At 32.5% G+C, this 19,997-nt stretch overlaps 1 protein-coding gene across 2 annotated transcripts in view; it reads right to left on the minus strand.

Annotated features, from left to right (window-relative positions):
- Positions 1–19,997, minus strand: part of LRRIQ1 (leucine rich repeats and IQ motif containing 1) — a 119,688-nt gene that overhangs the window by 89,565 nt on the left and 10,126 nt on the right. For both annotated transcript variants that reach the window (XM_085304960.1, XM_085304959.1), the window contains exons 8-13: positions 19,736–19,888; positions 17,052–17,202; positions 11,851–12,044; positions 10,974–11,101; positions 4,701–4,774; positions 4,245–4,338 (exon numbers count right to left, since the gene is read on the minus strand). In XM_085304960.1, coding sequence (XP_085161086.1) covers positions 4,245–4,338; positions 4,701–4,774; positions 10,974–11,101; positions 11,851–12,044; positions 17,052–17,202; positions 19,736–19,888 — 794 coding nt within the window. The remainder of the gene's footprint in view (positions 1–4,244; positions 4,339–4,700; positions 4,775–10,973; positions 11,102–11,850; positions 12,045–17,051; positions 17,203–19,735; positions 19,889–19,997) is intronic.

Consider the following 19,997-nt stretch of genomic DNA (forward strand, 5'->3'; position numbering starts at 1 on the left):
TTCTTCAAGAATCCAGGAGACTTATACTAAAATATGGAAAACCATACAAATAGTCTAACTATGTACCCTTTTATTTAATTCTATTACAACTATTCATTTCAGAGATTGTGAAGACCATGCCTCATTATACATATAAATATACATACACTTCCTTTCTAGTTTTTCCAGATTTTATATATTCAAATGTAATAGTCTTTAAGACCAGTTTTCCAAGTTTGAGTATTGTATGTCACTGGAGGGGAAAGAATAGCACTATTTTTATGTCCATATCTCTCAAAACCTAAAGAAAATTAACTTCTGGTGTTAAGAAATGGGTCTCTCACAACAACAGCAACAACAACAAAAGATCAGAAACAATCATTAATTCCCATTTTTTCTTCTAAAAATTTTCTCTTTGAAGACACTAAGCTAAGGATTCCTCTACACATTCACTACAGACAGGAATGCACTACTTCTTTTCAAGTTGCCGCAGCATCAAGTCTCTTAAGCAGAAGGTGGATGAAGTGATAGAAGGGAATAAAAAGACAACAACGCAAAAATAGAAATGTTATAGGAAGCTATGAAAAGGAMAGTCAGGAACTAGTGGTTCTGAGAAGGACAAGTAAGCAGTGTCAGAACATTCAGATTATTCTGATTAATCAGAAAGAGTAAAACCATAGTAGACTAAAGTAAAGGAGAAAAGGATGAGTGGATGGTCATATCTCCATGCAGATACTGTAATGAAATGTAAAATAAGGTAATAAAAGTTGCATTGGAGAAAACCTCTGTGAGAAGGCTAAAGTCACTGAAGATAAACCAAAGGTGGTAAACGGAGGTAACAAAGTGGAATACCAGAAATCATGCTGAAAAAGAAAATACTGTGGACAAATCAATCGACAAAGAGTTTACAAAATAAACACAATCACAAATAAGGCATACGTCATCTTCATAATTTATACATTTGCTTAGAGAAAAGTACTCACCTAAGATAGCATTTAAACAGCACATAAAACTCACTAACTTATGCACAAGTTTACAATTAAACAATACATTTATTTTCCTTAATTAAGAATTACAGAATCTTACATTGCATTTATCTTTGACTGTAGTCATGCTGACAGCATTTTCATGGAAGAAATACTACCTTCATTTTATAAATACTGAGAGTAAGATAAACAGTAATTAAACAATAAAATTTTGATATAGTCAAGAAGGTATATAAGCTCTCTTAGGCCAAACTTCAAAATTTCATTTTAAAAATATAGATTAGAGCCACTAGAAACATTGACATCCTAGAGATATGAATAATTATATGATGGTATTTCATACRTTTTTGCATTTAAATTTTAGTCTTAGAATAAACTATTCAGAAAATGGGTTTATATAAATGAAAACTGATTTTTGAAAAGCTTTTCTGCAATTACCACTTACTCAAATTATTAAAAAAGTATTCTATTGGGCTCTGACAAGGATTTTGGTAATTCAAATACATGTAACACAGTAAACCTGCCTATTTAAATTTGTACACTGTTTCAGAAGGAGAACAGAGATGAAGCAATATGTATGCTGCAAAAACTCTGAGAGATAAACGTCTGTATCAAATCAGCTCAATGCATACTCCTATTTTGTGATGGAACAAAAAATACTGAAGTAAAATGTCCTAATTAATCTTTCTAAATGCATCAAATTAAAAAAAAAAAAAAGTCTTAGAAGTATTGTATTCAGAGGTTGAAAAAACCTCTAGCAAGAAAGAGAATAAACTTGGGAGAAAATACAGCATGTAGTTTTGGTAAATAATCTTTTATTAGGGCTACAAATACTAGCCCAAACATCAATATTTCTGTTTAAACAAAATGATAAACAGGAGTTCCTAGAAAATAAATATCACATATTTAAATCTCTTTCGTGGTAGTGTTTGTATGTACATCACAATTCTTTTGTATACACCTACGCTGCTCTTTTTCATTTATTTGGAAGTGTCAAATGCTACTGTTTGCAAAATTTGAAAGGTAGTTTGCGTGCCAAGGCAAAGACCAAGAAGCTCAAGGCATAGGAGCCTTACTCATCAGAGTAAAGAATCAGTTGTTTATTCAGTGGTCACTTCATAGATTTATTTTTCAGCTTTTTCTAGTAGATTAAAGAATGGGAAGGAGTGAAAGAATATCTCTATAAACTAATGTTTATCTATAGTCTTGATGTTTATAAAACTAGAAACTGCAGAAGTAAGTGTTTTTTACTTTTTTTTAAACCTAACTTCCTATTTTCCTTAACCACACATCTTTGAATATAAAGGACTGAAAGATTCAGACAAAAGTTTCTCACGGTGCTTTCGCATTGTGTTTCCACAAAGATTCTTGTTTTTTTTCTTTCTTCCATTTTTAATTTAAATGATTGTGGATAGAATTTTTTGCATTTAAGCTCTGTAACTGGAACTGGGGAAAGGGGGAAGAATTGTGGTGAATGGGTTTTGAAACCATTAGACCTGACACAACTCAGTTTTCACTCGGATCCCTTCACCCATACCTTTGAGTAATATTGACTCTGCACAAAACATACATTTGAGTAATATTGACTCTGCACAAAACAAAGAAACAAAAGCTCTTGCACATCCATTATCACCATAACCATAAAGAATGGCATTCTGTATAGTTTTAGATATTGTTGGTACATAGATTTACAGAAATTTCCAAAGAAAGGTAAATTTAYATGTCAAATTAATGTATTAATTCATTTATTACTTCAAATTAATGTCAAACAAATGTAGTTCTGACAGTAATCTGAGTTATGTTGTGAAACTTCTCCAGTTTCTCCCAGACAGTTAGTTAGCACACAYAAATCAGATCCGAGTTTACCCTTAAATCAGATCTGAGTTTACACTTTGGATTTTTTTTCATACAGAAAATAGTATTACCAGATCAAAACCTTGACTGTGACGAGTATTTGATGACTAGTAGTATGGGGAAACCTTAGAACTCTGAACAGTCAGACCATTCCTAGTGAATAGCGGAATCTGTGGTCAACTTCTCTTATTCTCTATTCTGACCAGACAGGTCAGCCTTTCTCATTTCTCTGTCAGTTTCAGAATATGGCCAACAACTCATTAGACAGTGGAATATATTTCTTTCCCTTTTGTCTATGCCACAAAGTATTCAGAGGGCAATAAGCCACAGTGGATCTCGTCATGAAGCTATGTGTTTCTGATTAATACGTCTCTTTCTGCTAAGTATCATAAAGTTGTTTTCCCTTTCACTTTGGACGACTGCTGCAGAAAGTCACTGTTTTCATCTCCTTTACTCTCTCATAGCACTGTTAGTGTGACTCTAGTGTATGCAATTGGATAGTCTCAATTATGTGTTAAAATTCGCTRTAAGTATGTGTTGCTGAGAAGGGAGGAAAAGGATCAGGAAAAGTCAAAAGGAGTCCTTTAAAAAATACACAACAGCAAACACAGAGCAGAAATTTTCTTATCCTAGAATCTATCTAAACTCACAGTAAGACAAGCAGGTAGATGACAGCAGTCAGTTTAAGAGAATAAAAGTCTGCAAATGAAGAAGTAATCTTATCTGGACTACTTTCTGTAGGTTTACCATTATTAGGCCTGCAGTGGACATTATTTGTCATAACTCAGGAAAAATCTTAGGTTACTCTCTAATCATAAAAAGTAAACTGAGGATCAGCCTCCCATTCAAAATTAATCACTAATGTAAGATAATTCATATTTAAAATAATGAATATTTTTCCAAGATGACAAACCATAATGGTTCTCTAATTTATCTCAAAATCACATATTTAAATATGCCTTTGTGTTAAGGTAGAAACATAGAAGAAAGGATTGCTATTTAAAATGCATAGGTTTTTAATCCAGAATCCAGCCCTTTGGCTCAAATTATCTAAAATAATAAAATTCTTCTAAAATAACAAAATTCTTCTAATATTATGTCACATGAAAAATTATTAAACCCTTTAATCAAAACTATATTTACACTAACCTAAAAATGTTGGTGCACCTATATAACTGCCTACACTGTACATTTGCAATGTTGCCACAAGCATAGAAAAATTACATATCGTCTTTTTAGTGCATAACAGTAGGTGAAGAATGATTCTGGACACTTGCTTGCAGATAAAAATTTAAGGTATTTGGACTAAAAATGTATTTCACTAATATTCTCCTATTACTATTTAACTAACTTAAGAAATACTTGCATACATCTAGGTTTTGGCTAATTTTCATTTTTCTATTTAACAAATCAAAATTTTATTACCTCCAGGTCCTTTCTTGGAGAAATGGATTTCCACTGACTGACAACTCACTCAGTTTATGGCAGCCATTTAACCATATAATGACACTTTTAAGGTCTGTATTGTATTAGGAAAGAAAATTAAATATCAAGTTGAGTATGGAATCACACAATTTACACTGYATCTGCTTAAAATTCATATGAAAATAAAATGTACCAAAACCATTGTACCATAGTACAAAATACTACAAGTAATGCCACTATACTGTATAGTTATTTTTAATAACATATATGTTTGAAAAATATTTGTCTTTTCTGTATTAATATATTATAAATAATACTTGCATACTCAGACTCAACAAAGTTTTTAATTTATTTTAAAAGTTCTTGTTTGGATGGGGTTTGCTTTTTTATGGTTTTTTTTTATGGGGTTTGCTTTTTTATGGTTTTTTTTTGTTTGGTTGTTTTTACACAACTCACCTGACAAGCGGTTATTTCTGATATCCAGTTTTTCCAGAGACACACATGAATTTAAAGGTGCAAGCTCAGTCAAACTATGAACAAAACAGAGTAATATTTTTCAATTAAAACAACAGCAATTCACAAAGAGGCAGGCAGCAGAATCATTTGCAGTTATGGGAATTTACTCATTTATACGAGTAAATATTCATTTAGCTATCCAAGGTGCTAAAATTATTTACAGAAATTCCTCTTTTAACTTGAAAACATTGCTTTGTCTTCTAAGTAGCAATAATTCAATTAATTTTTGATACTTACTAATTTTTGTTTTCTTTTGTAAACATTTTATTCTATTTTTCTTACATTTAGTACTGAGGATTTGCAGTCTTGCAAAATTTACAGATGATTCAATTAGCTTTCCTTTGGCATCATAACTAGCATGGATCTAACAACCCCCCCCCCGATTTTTTATATTTATTTTTAAATATCTTTTTCCTCTTTCCTCCATTTCTAATTACTCATAAATTTTGCCTGTTTCTTTTCTCTACTCACCACATTGTTTCTCAGTTCCTAAAACAAACACAATTGTAGTCACAATTGAATTTATTAACAGATCAAGGCTGCACTGTCCTGTAATGCCTTTTTAATRCTTCCTCTGTTTTACTACCTCTATAACACAGTGTCAGATAGCTGCCAGYTTTCAAACTGGTCCTCTTCCACATCAGAGCTTTTCTTGCATAATAAATCACCAAAGCAGTGGGAACACTATGACAAAATTCATATTTGTAGCATTGGAGAGTATATATAAGGAAACTGAGCTGACACTCATCTRGATAAAGGCCATCTAGAACCATACAATGTATATTACCTCTACTATTAAAATTAATAGTATCCAGTGTTGTTAAAAGGTTTGTTTGCTTACAAACTTGCATTGGTGTACCCAAGAATAGRTTAAAACCATTCAGTCAGGTGCAATGCTGTTTCCAAATATTACCTTTCAGATTAAAAAGKTTTATTTTCTTTTACTGTAAAAATGAAAAAGGGAGTGCAAAAAAAATCATGATGTAAAAAGATAGTTCCAACTAAATCTAGAAATGCTTACGTACAAACATATATTAAATTAACTAAATCTGTTTAAAAAAGACCCTTTCAAACTTTTTTCTTTTCTGTAACAGAAGGTCTGAGAAGCATAAGCGAAGAATGATGGAAACGTGTGGTCACTTTGTTAATTTTAATTGTGAGCAATATTCTTTGAGGGTAATAAGTAACTGACTTTGAAAGCTATAAAACAGAATTCTTATGGTCAGAAATGTGACCATGCAAAAAAAATGAAATCTACTCACTCAACAAAGTTAAAACTGGTCAGAGACAAAAATGCTCACTTGCTGCTGAAATGTATGACTACATCCTGTTCTCCAAAAGAGGCACTTCAACTAAAAGACAGAGAGCTGGATTTAATTCTAGTTCACAAAATCAGAAGTTTTGATATAAATTTTTTAATCTTGTTGAAAATGTGAATGCAAGCAGGACAAAAAATTTCCATATTTAGTTGACAAAGAAGAATTTGTATAGGAAAATATAACATTTTAATTGTAGATTTGGAGGAATAGGTATAAAGTCAACTAAAGGTATAAAGTCAACCACTGTGCCTTCCCCCCCACCCAAGCTATACTTTAAATAGTCCTGCTTTTAGTCCTATTTAGTCTTCTTACTGTTTAGGCAGTTTTCCAAGGAATCAAATAAATATGAAGCATTAAGTCTAAAAAGCATTAAGTCTCATAAATAGACATAGTTCTACAAATATCAGTGTTTTAGAAAASTTTCTCATGACCAGTCAATAGTGCATAAATATATTTAACACTCATAACAGCTGTCAATAGAGATATCAGTGGCAAACACTATGGCCACACAAACTGAAAATCTGTGAATAGATTCACATATTCTCTGGTAAATAAAGGTAGTACTTGGTATAAAGGACTGAAACATGATTTTTGCAGTATCTTTTTTTCTACAAAAGACAATGAAATAATTTTTATTTATAGTGTGTTATGTATGTGGATCTTTGTCACTTTATGCTGTGGTGGTTTAGAAATCCTATTTAATTACTGGACTACTCCTGCCTGCTGTTGGCATGATGAGAGTTAAATCTTTTCCCCGTCATTCTATAGCTTTCCTTTTACTGACATTCTTTGTTAATTTTTTTTCCTAAGAAAATTCAAACCAGAAAGACAAAGGACATTACTGAAAACTTAATACTACTTGACCTTGTCACATTAGCCCTGGGCATATGAGAGATATAAATTACAAAGAAGACACAAAAGTAAAAGATATTCACAAAAAAAGTAAGCTACAGCTTCCTCTTTCTGCTCCCATTTAAGATTGTAGTTGGACAAGACATAGATAACCAGACAAATTTCAAGCCAGAAAACAATATTTAAGAGACTAGAAGAGTTGCAAGTATGCACTAGAGAAAATAAAGATTTCATTTCAGAACATGTGTATCAATTACTGCTCAGGATGGTCCAAATTTTGCTGCRTGTCTGCTTTTTAACAGGAAAAAATATACCATTTGTGTTTATGAGAGGTTAGCAGGAAATAGGGCAAGATAATTAAGAATGAATTTTATATTGAATTAGATCCTTAAATAGTGCCCATATTTCTTTTGCATTCTTTAAAAATAAGAACAATATTTTTGTTTACAATAGTCACCATATTTACCAGAAGTGATCAAACATAATATAGAAACTCTTTCAGTCAGCCACTTGTTTCTTGAATACTCTGGCAGGCAATATTTCAACACTATTGCCCGTGGTGTCAGACTCTTAGAGACAATCACATTATCAGCAAAGAATTACTGAAAATGAAAAATATTCAGTCTGCTAAAGAAAAAAAAAAACTATATCCAAATATAACTTTTTCATGATTGATTGAATTCAATATCCAGTATTATTTAGATTTATCAAGATGACTCTGAAAAAATACAATCAAAAATAAAATGGCTTGCAGTGACAGCTCAACTCTTACATCTAAGATATTGTTTTAAAAACACAAATGTTCTGTAATTTAAATAGCAATAATAGTATGTAGTAAGAAAAGAGTGAATTGATCTTTCAAAATTTCTATTACAAGTCATTTAAGAATAGTTGCAAAACATGCATATGAGGAACAYGTTCACARATATTATGATCCTATCCAAACTGCAACTCTCAACACATCCCTCCCAAAATGGAATTTCTACAGTTGACTTCAATTTTTTAAATTAAATTCTTATCTACCACCTTTACAACACCTTATAGATAATAAAAATGAGCCTTGCCATATTAAAACATAAATTTTAAGACAGATAAATTTGCTTATTTCGAAATTGCACACAAAAATGTGTCGGCTATCTGAACAGTAACTTGATTTAATGTCTCATTATAAAACCTTTATATGAAGTTAGCAAAGAAGCTAAATAATTAAGCTGGATTACAAGTAAATATACATACCACAAGATTTTTAATACATATTAATTTTTGTCCTAGTGGCAAGGTTTTATTTCTCCTACAGAAAAGTATTTATCCAAATAAAAAAAGCATTCCTTTGCTTTTCCACTAACTTAATGCCTGTGTTCTCCAGCTGCTATAAAAGAGAACACAGATCTTCATAGCCCCATTTCCACAGTCATAAAGTCAACATCATTGACTGCAGCTACTGCAAGGAATGAGTATCTACTTGGTATGTGAAAACCACAGCAAAACACTCTTTTGATTAAAGTGTTGATTAAAGTGATGAGATAGCTGGCATTGGTATATTTGAAGGAGTTCATCAGWGTGTGTTATTTAGCTTTGTTGTACCTCCTTACTGTTACATTGTAGATTTAAAATAGAATTATTTCTTATTTGGGAGTTTTTTATTTAGCAATTCCTGGTTTATAATACAGACAAAGCATCTCAGAAATAAAAAACCTGTAAATTAAAGTAAGAATTTTTTTCACAGTGCTTTACTTGTAGCAAAAACACAGATTCACAGCATTACCATCATACAGGCTTCCTGCAATCAGTAAAAAGGAAATGACACTCAGTGYACACTCAGAAAAAAAATGCTCCCCAAAAATCACAAAAATTGCACTAGCTATAGGATAAAAGTAAAGAAACAGCTTTTCTTTCAACAGCTTACTCCATTACATTCATTGTTTCTATATAGAACATCGAGTTACTTATGCTCTAGCAGACACATATGGAGCTGCTTATAAGTGTACATAAAGCGAGTGTAACAGAGCTTGCTACTGAAATGCCAGGAATTTTGAGGCTTTTAATCTGCATTTAATACTATCTTGTCCTGCTTGCCCTATAGATTTGAGATAAGGTATAAATAAGCACAAAGGAAAGAAATTGATTTTTTTTTTTTTTTGGGGGGGGGTATTAGCAGGGTATCTCATTTGCTGATGCATAAATATGTGTTCTCTCCCAGTCTAGCAAGAGAAATTCAACTGACCAATCAGCTAGCTACTGGAAAAGCAGAAGTAGTGCARTGGAGAATAAAAGTTGTAAGATCACGGGATGGGTAAGTGACATAGGGCGAATCCACTTTGTCAGCTGAGCTCAACCTAGATCCAGATGTTCCACTCCAGCTATTCCTTATCTCATGCTCCTACTTTCATTGTCTCCATGGCAAGCAAGTCAGGGCTTCAAGTAGTTTGGAAAACATCTTATGACACACAGTGCAGCCACACCTCAACCTTAGCAAAAACAAGCAGGAGAAAGGAGGAGGAAAGTGCGAGCAGATATAGCCGCACTAGTGTTCCATGGGTAGATGAAAAAAGAAGGAAAGAATAGGAACAGACAAAAAGAAAAAAAGAAAAAAAAATGTCTCCAAACAATGTGTGAAATTGTATACAGCCTTATATTTTTATCTAAGATTCCAAATAAAATCAATATGGGTGACTCAGAATTTAACACTCCACAAGTAATGGTCTCATTAGTTACAAGCAGGAAACACTTTCTCCAAACTCCAAAAGAACTAAAAACCCCTCCTGCAACAACTTGAAGACTAAGTTCTGTTATAATTACATCAAAGAGTTTACATGCATGCTACTTCATTAGAAATGACTTGAAAACAATCTGAGAAGTTATATAAAGTTTATGTATATTATACTCAAACAGTAATAAATTTTCCATAAATAAGAACATCCTTTATGATAACTGGATTCAGACTTAGAGATCTTTCTCCTCCCAGACTCACAGCTAGTTGACATTGTCACTTAGGATAAGATTCATCTGTTTAAATGTAGATACCTACATGTGAGCTGGTCATCTAGGCTCTGTTAAGAGTCTATGAAGATGAACATACACATGTAKGATGTAATTAATCTCAAAGCAGATGTCTAAAAATTGCAGATGAATCACACTCTAAAAGTATCTCCTTTTCTTCACTGACTATAACAGGATCTGTAAGTGATTAGTTCAGAGGTAGATATTCTAAGCTAAGTTTAAATGAGACCAATCGTATTCAGAGTAAAACTGACAATACGGAAAAAATCATCAATTCACATCAATCTACTATAAAAATCTACTTTATTACTAACACTTAGAAATTTATACTCAATTAAAACAATAAGAAACAATTACAATTTAAGAAAAAAAAGTGGAGAGAATCAAGGTTTTGATGCTGAATATCTGGTCATTCTAATTCCATAAGCATACAGATTCATTCATAAAATGGAATAGAAAGTTAATTATATAATATTTTAGTTCATGTTCTAGTTTAATGCTTTTTGTCTTGATTCATCCTTTTTATTTTATACTTTTCAAAATGAACCATAACAATGAAGAAAAAACAGTACTAAAGCTTTTTTTTTTTTTTTTTTGGCATTAACATGACATATATATAAAATAAAAACAACCTAATGAACATTCTAACTTGTACTCTTTTACACCATTAGTTGCACTTAACACTGTCTTCAAAGTCTGTTTTGACTAAGCTGGCTGTGAAATATGAAGTTTGACAGGGATACTCTCAAAACASTTGCTAAAGTAAGGAAAAAAACAAGCCACCATGGTTTTAGTAATACTGCAATGCTCAAAAGTTATTTTCATATAACATCCAGTAGAAAAATGTACTTTTTGTAGTTGCTGCTGTTTCAAATTTTCTTAGCTAAAAGTGGTCAATGTCATTTCTTGTCAAATACATTTTTTCAGTGAACTGGACAAGACAGTGATATTTGCAGCACATTCAGAATTATATTCTTTAGATAAGTGTTGCATTAGTAAATACCGTATCAGTTWTGTTAAATGAAAAAATGTTTTTGTTTACCTATTTCGAGACAGCGAAAGAATCTGCAACAAAGGCAACCAATACAGAGAAAATGTTCTCATCGAAGAGATGCTATTGTCATCCAAATAGAGTTCTCTTAGCAGAACATGATTTTCCAGCCGTGGAAGCTAAATTGAAAAGAGAAGGTTATTTAAAATTAATATTAAAATAGAGAAACAACAATGAAATGCTTGCCAGATGCTTTTCATCAATCCTTACTAAAGTAATACAAATAAAAACACACCTTGGGCATATATAATAAACAAATGATACATATGTATCAATTATTACATATAATTTCTATATATCAGTTTGTAAATGTTTATCAATGTCTTCTATGTGGACTGAATATGAAATATAATTTTTTAAAAAGTGTTAGAGAACCATAGTATTACTATTTAATTTYTGCAGTTATATGCTGCGTATTGAAAATGGTTTTCCTCTCATGAGAGAGTCATTGTCAGTAAAGATAATTAACTGTACAGTTAGCAGACTAATTTCTTAATTTGAATGCTACAGCACCAACTCCAACTTTTGGAAAATCAGCATTCATGAAATTAACMCAAGCTATTACTTTTGTGTAGTGATAATAATATTTTGGTACATTTTAAACAAAGAATCAGCATTTCATAATGCAATCTGAAGACYACTGGCTATAAACCAAAAAGGGAACTATAATTATTATGGGGACAATTTTTAAAGCACTTAGGAGCAAGACCATATTTAATCATAGTGCTACCCATTTGCATCTTTAAAAATATCTCTCACTAAGAGGAAAAAAAAAAGCAAAACAACACATGATCAACATTCTGAATAATATTACTATTAACAAAAAGTTATACACAATAAACMTCATATTTAATTCAAAGCTTTTTACCTCCTCAAGATTATTGCCTTGTAACTTCAGAATCTGAAGTAGGCCACTATTCTGAATGCCTTCAACTTGTGTGAGATGATTAAAAGAACAGTCTAGGTGCATGAGGGTAGGTGCTTCACAAAGACCTTTTGTAGTGATTAACTGATTATGATCCACGATTAACCGTTGAAGATTTTTCAGTGACTCCAAACCACCTGGAAGAAAAAAAGCCGAATTAAGCCACACTGAAATTGAAAACTGTTGTTTCCCAGTATCAAAAAAATCTCTGAGGTCGTGATATACTCATATCATACATAGTAACAATTAGTGTTAGTTCTGTAAAATTTTTAAAAATGATTACTGTATTTTGACCCTTTCAAATGGTGTGTGTATATATATATATACACATATACATATATACATATACATATATATATATATATATATATATATATATATATGGCTTTACAATGTGTACAGTTCACAGACTTCTGGTCTTATTAACTAATAACTCAAGCACTTCTATTGGAAGAGAACTGATAATCTATACTTACTATGCTAGAACAGTTTAAAACTGTTATTCAGAACCCACGGGCTTTATGAAATGCTAACAGCCCTCTTAAAATCAATCCTAAGAATTAAAATAGCAATTCTGTTTAAATATTAATTTTCATTATTTCTTTTTTAAAGMTCTTTAGAAAGTTATCAGCAAGATGAGAACAAATTGTGTTAATGTAATATACTTAGGCCAGCACCAGCATTATTAATGTGAGTGTATCCTCTTTAAGGAAGTGTCATAAAACATTTTTTATAAATAAATTTATAAAATCTAGTGTCTTTAAGTATAAAGCTATACTTACACCAGCATTATAASAAGCCTACTCCTGCCAGCTAGCGTAGAAAGTAAGAATGTGATATCTCCCCCACAAAAATACACAAAGGAAAATTTCATGTTAGTGTTCACTGTTTGCACAGAATTTTTCCCAAATCATCCTCTTAAAACAGTAAAATCAGACTCTCTTTCCAGTCTTATAGAGGCTAGACAATCTGTAATGTCTACTTTCCTAAAGTACTGATGTATCTAGGTGAGACGGATCCAAGCACTTTTTTTCCTATATTCTGCTAAATAAAGCTCCTTTGAGAAGGGACACTTAACAAAAGGGATCTAAAAAAGGGAGTTCCTCAATTTACTTTTCTTTCCAGTAATTTTTACAAGATTAAATGTTTGATGCAATACTCTGTCTCATCTTTACCTCAGTCAAAGCTTCCCAGGCCTGGGAAGCGACCTGGGCAAGTTTTACAAAGGAGCATYTTATCTTTGTATTTATCTTCTGAGAACAAGCTGGATTACAAGRGCAGCATGTGCCACAGATATTTACAAGATGGAGGAGGAAGAAAAGACAAAACATAAGAAGAAAACTGAAGAAAAAAAGATTAAATGTCAAAGTTGGAATTATATTAAAAAAAAACACAAAAAATAGGGCTTTGCATGATAGTAATTTAGAAAAGGAAAACACCTACTGGAAATAACACATTCACCTGAAAGTGCATTGGCTATTAAAGAGATACCATCCTAGATCTAAAACAAATGCTGAATACTGTAACTTACAAACCAAGCTTTAGGAAACAAATATGCAAGTCTTCAATTATTTTGAAAGAATTTCAAACATGCCCACAACATAACTATCCTGCCTGCAAGATCCTGTTCTGTGGGGATTTTGGTGCTTGGAACAAAATAAAAAGGGAACTAGCACCATCTAGAGGTCTCAAAACAATTTCATTTTAGACAATACTCAAATTGAGACCTTCCAAGATACCTTCACAAGAGCTGTTTCCATTTTTAATTTTCCATTTTTCACTTATCAGCATAGCAATACTGCTGACTAAAAGCACTCAGTTATCATGGAGTTGGAGAAAAGGATAGACTGCACAAAATAGATAAGCAGAATGAGGCATTAATACAGCATGCTGCACAAATCATTTTTTTTACATCTCCTTCTCCTGATCTGTCTTGTTTAATCAGACTGTATGTCACTAGGAACAGACATGCCAAGGCTGCCTACAATGGGATTTCAATCTATTTTGAAACTATCAAATATATTCCAAGAGAAATATATAAAAGGTAGAAAAATATAATAAAAATGTTTGTATTTTAATACTTCTTCTACATATAAGAAAAATCAAAAATAAGCATGCAAGTCTTCTGTACATTTCCAGAAAATATTGTCTGTTTTACCTATGATGCAGCAAACAACAGCTATGTCAGTATATGGGAAAATGCATTTTGCTCAAAAAGAATATGGTTTCTGCAAGATTTGTGGAGAACCTCAACATAAGCAGGTCTTAGCAGTTTGGAAAGAATGCATTTGGGCTCTTTTAGTGAGGGATTCTACCTTAGCGGTCAATGAAGCTATGAAGTAACTTCTTTCCAATTTGCAACAAAGACAAATGAGAGAGGAGTGAAAGCTGAACATGACAACTAAAAAAAAAAAAAAAACTCACCAACAAAAATACCCACCACAAAGAGTCTGATTAAAAAAGAACTTGATGTGCCTTCTTAAAAACATGATGAACATCCCTATACTAAAACAACATAAAGAAATTTTACAACCCTCCCTAGCAAACTTATTATGCAATAGTTCTTTTCCTATKAATTAAGTCAAAATGCTGCTTTTTGTGTGTGTAAAATGTAAAAAGAGATTTAGGCATAGCATCCATCTTCCAAATACATACAAACACTGAATTTCAATATGTTAAAAATGCRATTACATAGTTTGTGACCATGCATTAGGTGGATATGCATAACTGAGGCATAGTTTTCAAACTTTTTTTTATGGGTTTCTGGCAACTCCCATTTTTCCCCAACTGATGCTGCATTTTAGTKAAAAAATCAGAGTATGCTTGAAGTTTCCTACATTATGTTATTAAAGCTGAAGTATCACAAATAAGCCTTACTTCTCAGAGGAAAAAAAMCACTCATTATTAAAGCTGAATGAGGGTAACCAACCCAGACCACTAAACAGTACAGCAACTTCCAAAACATAAAATATATATAAAAATGAACAAACAAATAAATATATAAGAAAAAACTAAATAAGATAGTAAAGTAGTAATAATAAATTAYTAAATAAGAAAATAAATAAATGAAATTGCTGAATTAATCCATAAGATGTCATACTTTCAGGAATYTTGCAGTCATTTTTTATCAAATGAATTATATCTGAAAAAGAATCTTATACAGTATTATTGGCCACAAGGACAAGCTTCTTACAATCAGTTCCCTTTAGGATACTGATATGCTTTTATAGTAAATGTTGGTATTCCAGTATCTTTACTCACAAAGCTATTCTCAAGTAATAAAATTATGTTCACAAACATCAACATTTCATATTTGAATTATTTTAACTTATTAGCATAAGATATTCAAAATATCTACATTAAATCTACACGAGGGGTTTGCACATATCAACAAAATCTCTTGARTTTTCCTACTTCCTTCTCATTATGCCCTTGTTATTTATCATGGAATTGCAYTATCAATCTTCATATTGGTACCATCTCCTGTTTTTGACAATGGAAASCATTTCTGGAAATAAATCTTGCATGTGAATGTGTTTCATTCATCAGCTTCAAAATGGTTTTATTTTATTATCCCCCTGTCCAGATAGTTTTCTACTATACATATTTTAAGGAAAATTAAAAGTCTAAWTTGAGACAAGAATCAAATAATCTCTTTTCCACTGTCTCAACTCTGAAATCTTTCCAAGGAATATCTCCAAATTGAACATAGGCCAAGAATACTAGAAATCCACCTTTTTCGGTTTCCCAAACAATTTTTCAATTATATGGAATTTTTCTCTCTTGCTCATAAGGATATGTGATCTGATTTCAGTAGGAAAGTGTCTGAAGGTTAATCTGTATTTTGGTGGCCTTGACAAACCCCACAGTATGCCACCTACCTAAACCTCACTCCCTACAGCCATAGGAAGGCTGTTAAATCTAGTTCTGCTCTGTTCTATCTGTTGTGCTGCCTTCTTGGAGAAAATCCATCCCTTTCAGCCTTGAGAACGCCTTTTTATGCAATGATCTGGCAATTTATCTTTTCTCAACTGTTGTTTCTTTTCAGGGACCACTTCTGGTTTTACCTCCCTACATAATTTCAAAACCAAAAAGTACCTGCTCCACTTAAGTATAGCAATGCTCTTAGTTATTTTCACTGCACTGCACTTTCCTGCCCTTCAATCAGTGAGAAAAGGCTCTGGATCCCGATTACACCTGTACCAAATCTACATAACACAAGGCTCATGAGTCAGTATCTTTGGCTTGCCAGTAGCTGAAATATGATATCTGCCCCTTAGGCACTTTACAGTCTGAAAGGTAGCATAGGCAGACAGGAGAATACCTGTTCTGTATATGAAAAATTCCTGGCTGACCAGCAGAAAACATGCATCTCCTGGTACAAAATTTTCATGTAGTGATGCATTCATTGAGCAATCTGGGGCAATGTGAATTCTAACTGGTTGACTGCATGATAAAAGATGCACTTGTTGCCTGACAACTGTTGCACCTAACAAAATAAAACATGCTGCCTCCATAAATAAAATAAGTGCCAACAGCTAAATGAGTTGCACTAGTGTACCTTAGACTTACTCTTTTTTTCCCAGTTTTAGAGCAATCGGTAGCAATGAAGAGCCACAGTGGGAGGGAAGCATAGAACAATAGCTTGGAATCAGAATGGGAAGCATTTTAGTTAAAAGAGCAGTTGTGACACAGTGTTAGTCTGGTCCACCCACTCATACAAATAATATGATTTGTATATACCTACATATTATGTCAATCATAGGAACATGCTGGAACTTCCTGAAGCTGCAAATCTAGGTTCTGTATGTAGGTAAGTACAGATTTGATTTTGAGGCTGAACTCAGGCTACTCACATATTCCAATTGAGCTGGTGCAGGTGATATTAGGAGCTCTTCTAGAAAGGACCGTATTTAGCTGACAACAGTCATATGACATGGCAGATGGAATACATGGCAGTATAACCATACTGCTAATAAATGTCAAGTTGACTATACTCTAAAATGCAGATCTATAACTCTGTTTCCTCATTCTCCTCCTCGGGTTTAGCAGTTGACTGGCCCAATGTAGGTATAATCCTGAATGAAAACAGCACTAATACACTTTTTAAAAAGAATGGAGTATTTTTTTCATAATTTCCTTACCAATTCGAGTGATTCTATTGTAGGAAAGTTCAAGATTTCGGAGATTTCTGCAGCCACCTAGGCCACAAACTGATGAAAGATTGTTCTTATTCAGAATTAGAATATAGAGATTTTCTAGATTCTCACAGTCTATTATCTGAATGTTGTTTTCCTGCAACAAAGAAGAACAAGAATATTAAATAACATTTTAAGTGAAATAGCAGAGTCAGTATAAGAATATGGTAGATATTACCACAATTGTTAATTTTTAACCTAAATTTCTAGCAAATAGTAGGGATATCACATTTTTTTTCCACTAGGAAAATAAATTGATGAATCATAAAAATTATTTTTGAGTTCTACTAGGACAGAATTAGAAGACATCTCACATTGCATTCTGCCTCCAATAATGCCCAGAAGATTAAAGAAACAGTATAAAAAGTCAAAGATTGGATGGTCCTTCCCAAATACACTTTCACAAARTCTGGGAGACTGAACAAAAAAATGCATAAAAGCCATCCTATCTGCTAGATGCTAATGAAGACACGCTTTGACATAACGTATTTATTAAAAAATAAAAATAATAACTACTTTTAGAGGTTTCTTTGGTCATAAACATTAACATGYCTTTTAGCTAATGTTCTTCCCCTCAAAGCCCTTGCTTTTTTTAACATTCCCCTCAAGTCATTTTAATAGTGCTTCCTCTGATTTCCCTTTTACTATTTTCTGCTTTTATTTACTTCTGTTGTTCACCTGTAWATGCTCAAAGAAAAAAAGAACTTTAATTCCCTCTCTTTATAACAAATCAATTAAGCCCAAGGGACTAATTCCTATTCCAGAATTAACAAGCTGACTTGGTTAGGTGCTAGCTCCAACTGTGCTAGCTCCAACTGCAGGCATAGATACACAGAGGTTTCCTTTGGAAGACGTAACACTGATTCCTGCCTTTGGACAGCCCCTTCAGTTGTACCAGAAGTCAAAACAGGGAATTAATACGTCTTAAAAGTTAAAAAAGGGCAATATCAGGTAGGAATGAATGTCTAAAGGAAGCAAAAGGGCAGCTGCTTTAACTATGCAAGAAAAATCCATAAAATAATTTTGGTTTGTTTCAGCTGTTACAAAAAAGGCTGTTCCTTCGTTTAGGTTGAATGGAAGACAATCGACACATCAGCTGGAATGATCAAAGTACAAATATTATTCTTAAAGTATTATTAATACATATTATTGTTAAAGAATTAATAATGTATAAATAAAAGTGTATTTTCTAGGAGCCTTTGCCAGAACAAAATAAAAATACACTTTGGAAAGAACAGTATTTACTGGGTGAACAGAAACATTGAAGACTTCTACAAACAAGGGAATATTAACTTTCTTGTGAATGGGTAKTGTCAAAACAACTCAAATCAAAAARATAAAAAGAGCTGCTTGACATAAGTTGTCAAGTTCCATAAGTATGATTGATCCATCACATAAGAAAATGTTTTCTTTTGTCATTAAGAGAAACTTAAGTTGCCATGTAAGACATGGGATAGCATCAGGTATCCAGAGATTGTGCCTCTAGTATCAGCCATCATACTGTTCTTTGACCAAATGCTTGAGTAATTTTAAGGAACATTCAGGTGTTTGTTGCAAAGGACTACTTTTCTCCTACCTACTTCTGCTTAAGCTGAGCACCCACTATGGTCAACAGCATCTGCCCAGTCATGGGTCAGAAAGACCGACATAAGGAAGATTTATCACTTTGTCATATTAATGTTGTTACAGTAGGGCTATTCGTGATCTAACCTCAGAAAACTAAAAGCTGTGTGTATGATCCTAGCTCTGAAAGCTCTGAATTCATATAATTCTAAGCTACTTCCCTTTCAAATGCCAAAAATACTACAGTAGGTAACAATAGTCACCTTGGGACCCATTTAACTATATATGGCTAAAATGCAGACATCCACAACTGCAGCATCTAGATTTCCTTCATAACCAGTGTAGCTGAATGTATAATAGATGTAGTTTAGAGCTGATCTAAATTAATATACAAGTAGACCAAGATTTCTGAAAGAAATAGGTGCATCTGAAAACTAGCCATCTCATCCCAGTGCAACATCCAAGTTAGGAGAAGATGATTCATGATCTAAAATGCCTGTTTTTCTCTTCTGACTATAGATGGAATCAGTCTAAAGATTTCTACACCTGAGCTACTTGCAAAACTAAGTGCAAGATGTACCCTACTATTTATATCTCTAATTCAGAACTTAATTCAAAGACATAGAGCAAGAGTGCTCAAACTTTWAAAAAAATGACAAGCTGCTTATTAAAATGTCTAAATATAAATGAATTTTAATATAGTCACTCATTTTCAGAAATCTTGGTCTATATGTATATTAATTTAGATCAGCTCTAAACTACGTCTATTACTTATTCAGCTACATTGSTTAGCTGAGTAAATGGGATTTGATCTTTAACTAACAATATTGCGATCTTTTATTAGTATAGCCAGATTCATTTGTCCTATTTTGCTTTAGTACCACTATGCACAATAAAAAATCTACTGGTACAGTTTTGTTGACAGGAGAGTATTTTGTTCATATTCCTATACTAGTAAGGCACTAAAAGTTTTGTATTCAGTTGGACTCAATTAACTCATAACTGCAAGAGCAGCAAAAGTGGCAATCCTTCCCAAGTTATAATATAGAATCAAATGTGCTTGGTACCTCCACATTGATATACTTTAGGTCTTTGCAGTTACTTAGTCCTTCCAGTGCAACTAGTCCACAGCGTCTGAGAGTCAGCACTTGAAGATTTTCACATGCAGATAATGTACAGAGGCTACATTCTGGTAAATCTTCGAGTGTCAGTATTGTGACCTATATGCATTTAATAATAAATAAGACTAATTGTTGCTGTATCTTCCATTCATCACACAATTTTATGAGCTATTTCTAAACCAAAACCAAAACCTTAAAGACCAAAACT

Source organism: Rhea americana, unplaced genomic scaffold, assembly GCF_003343005.1.
Source record: "Rhea americana isolate MKP2758 unplaced genomic scaffold, rheAme1 scaffold_214, whole genome shotgun sequence".
In the NCBI taxonomy this organism is placed as follows: domain Eukaryota; kingdom Metazoa; phylum Chordata; class Aves; order Rheiformes; family Rheidae; genus Rhea; species Rhea americana.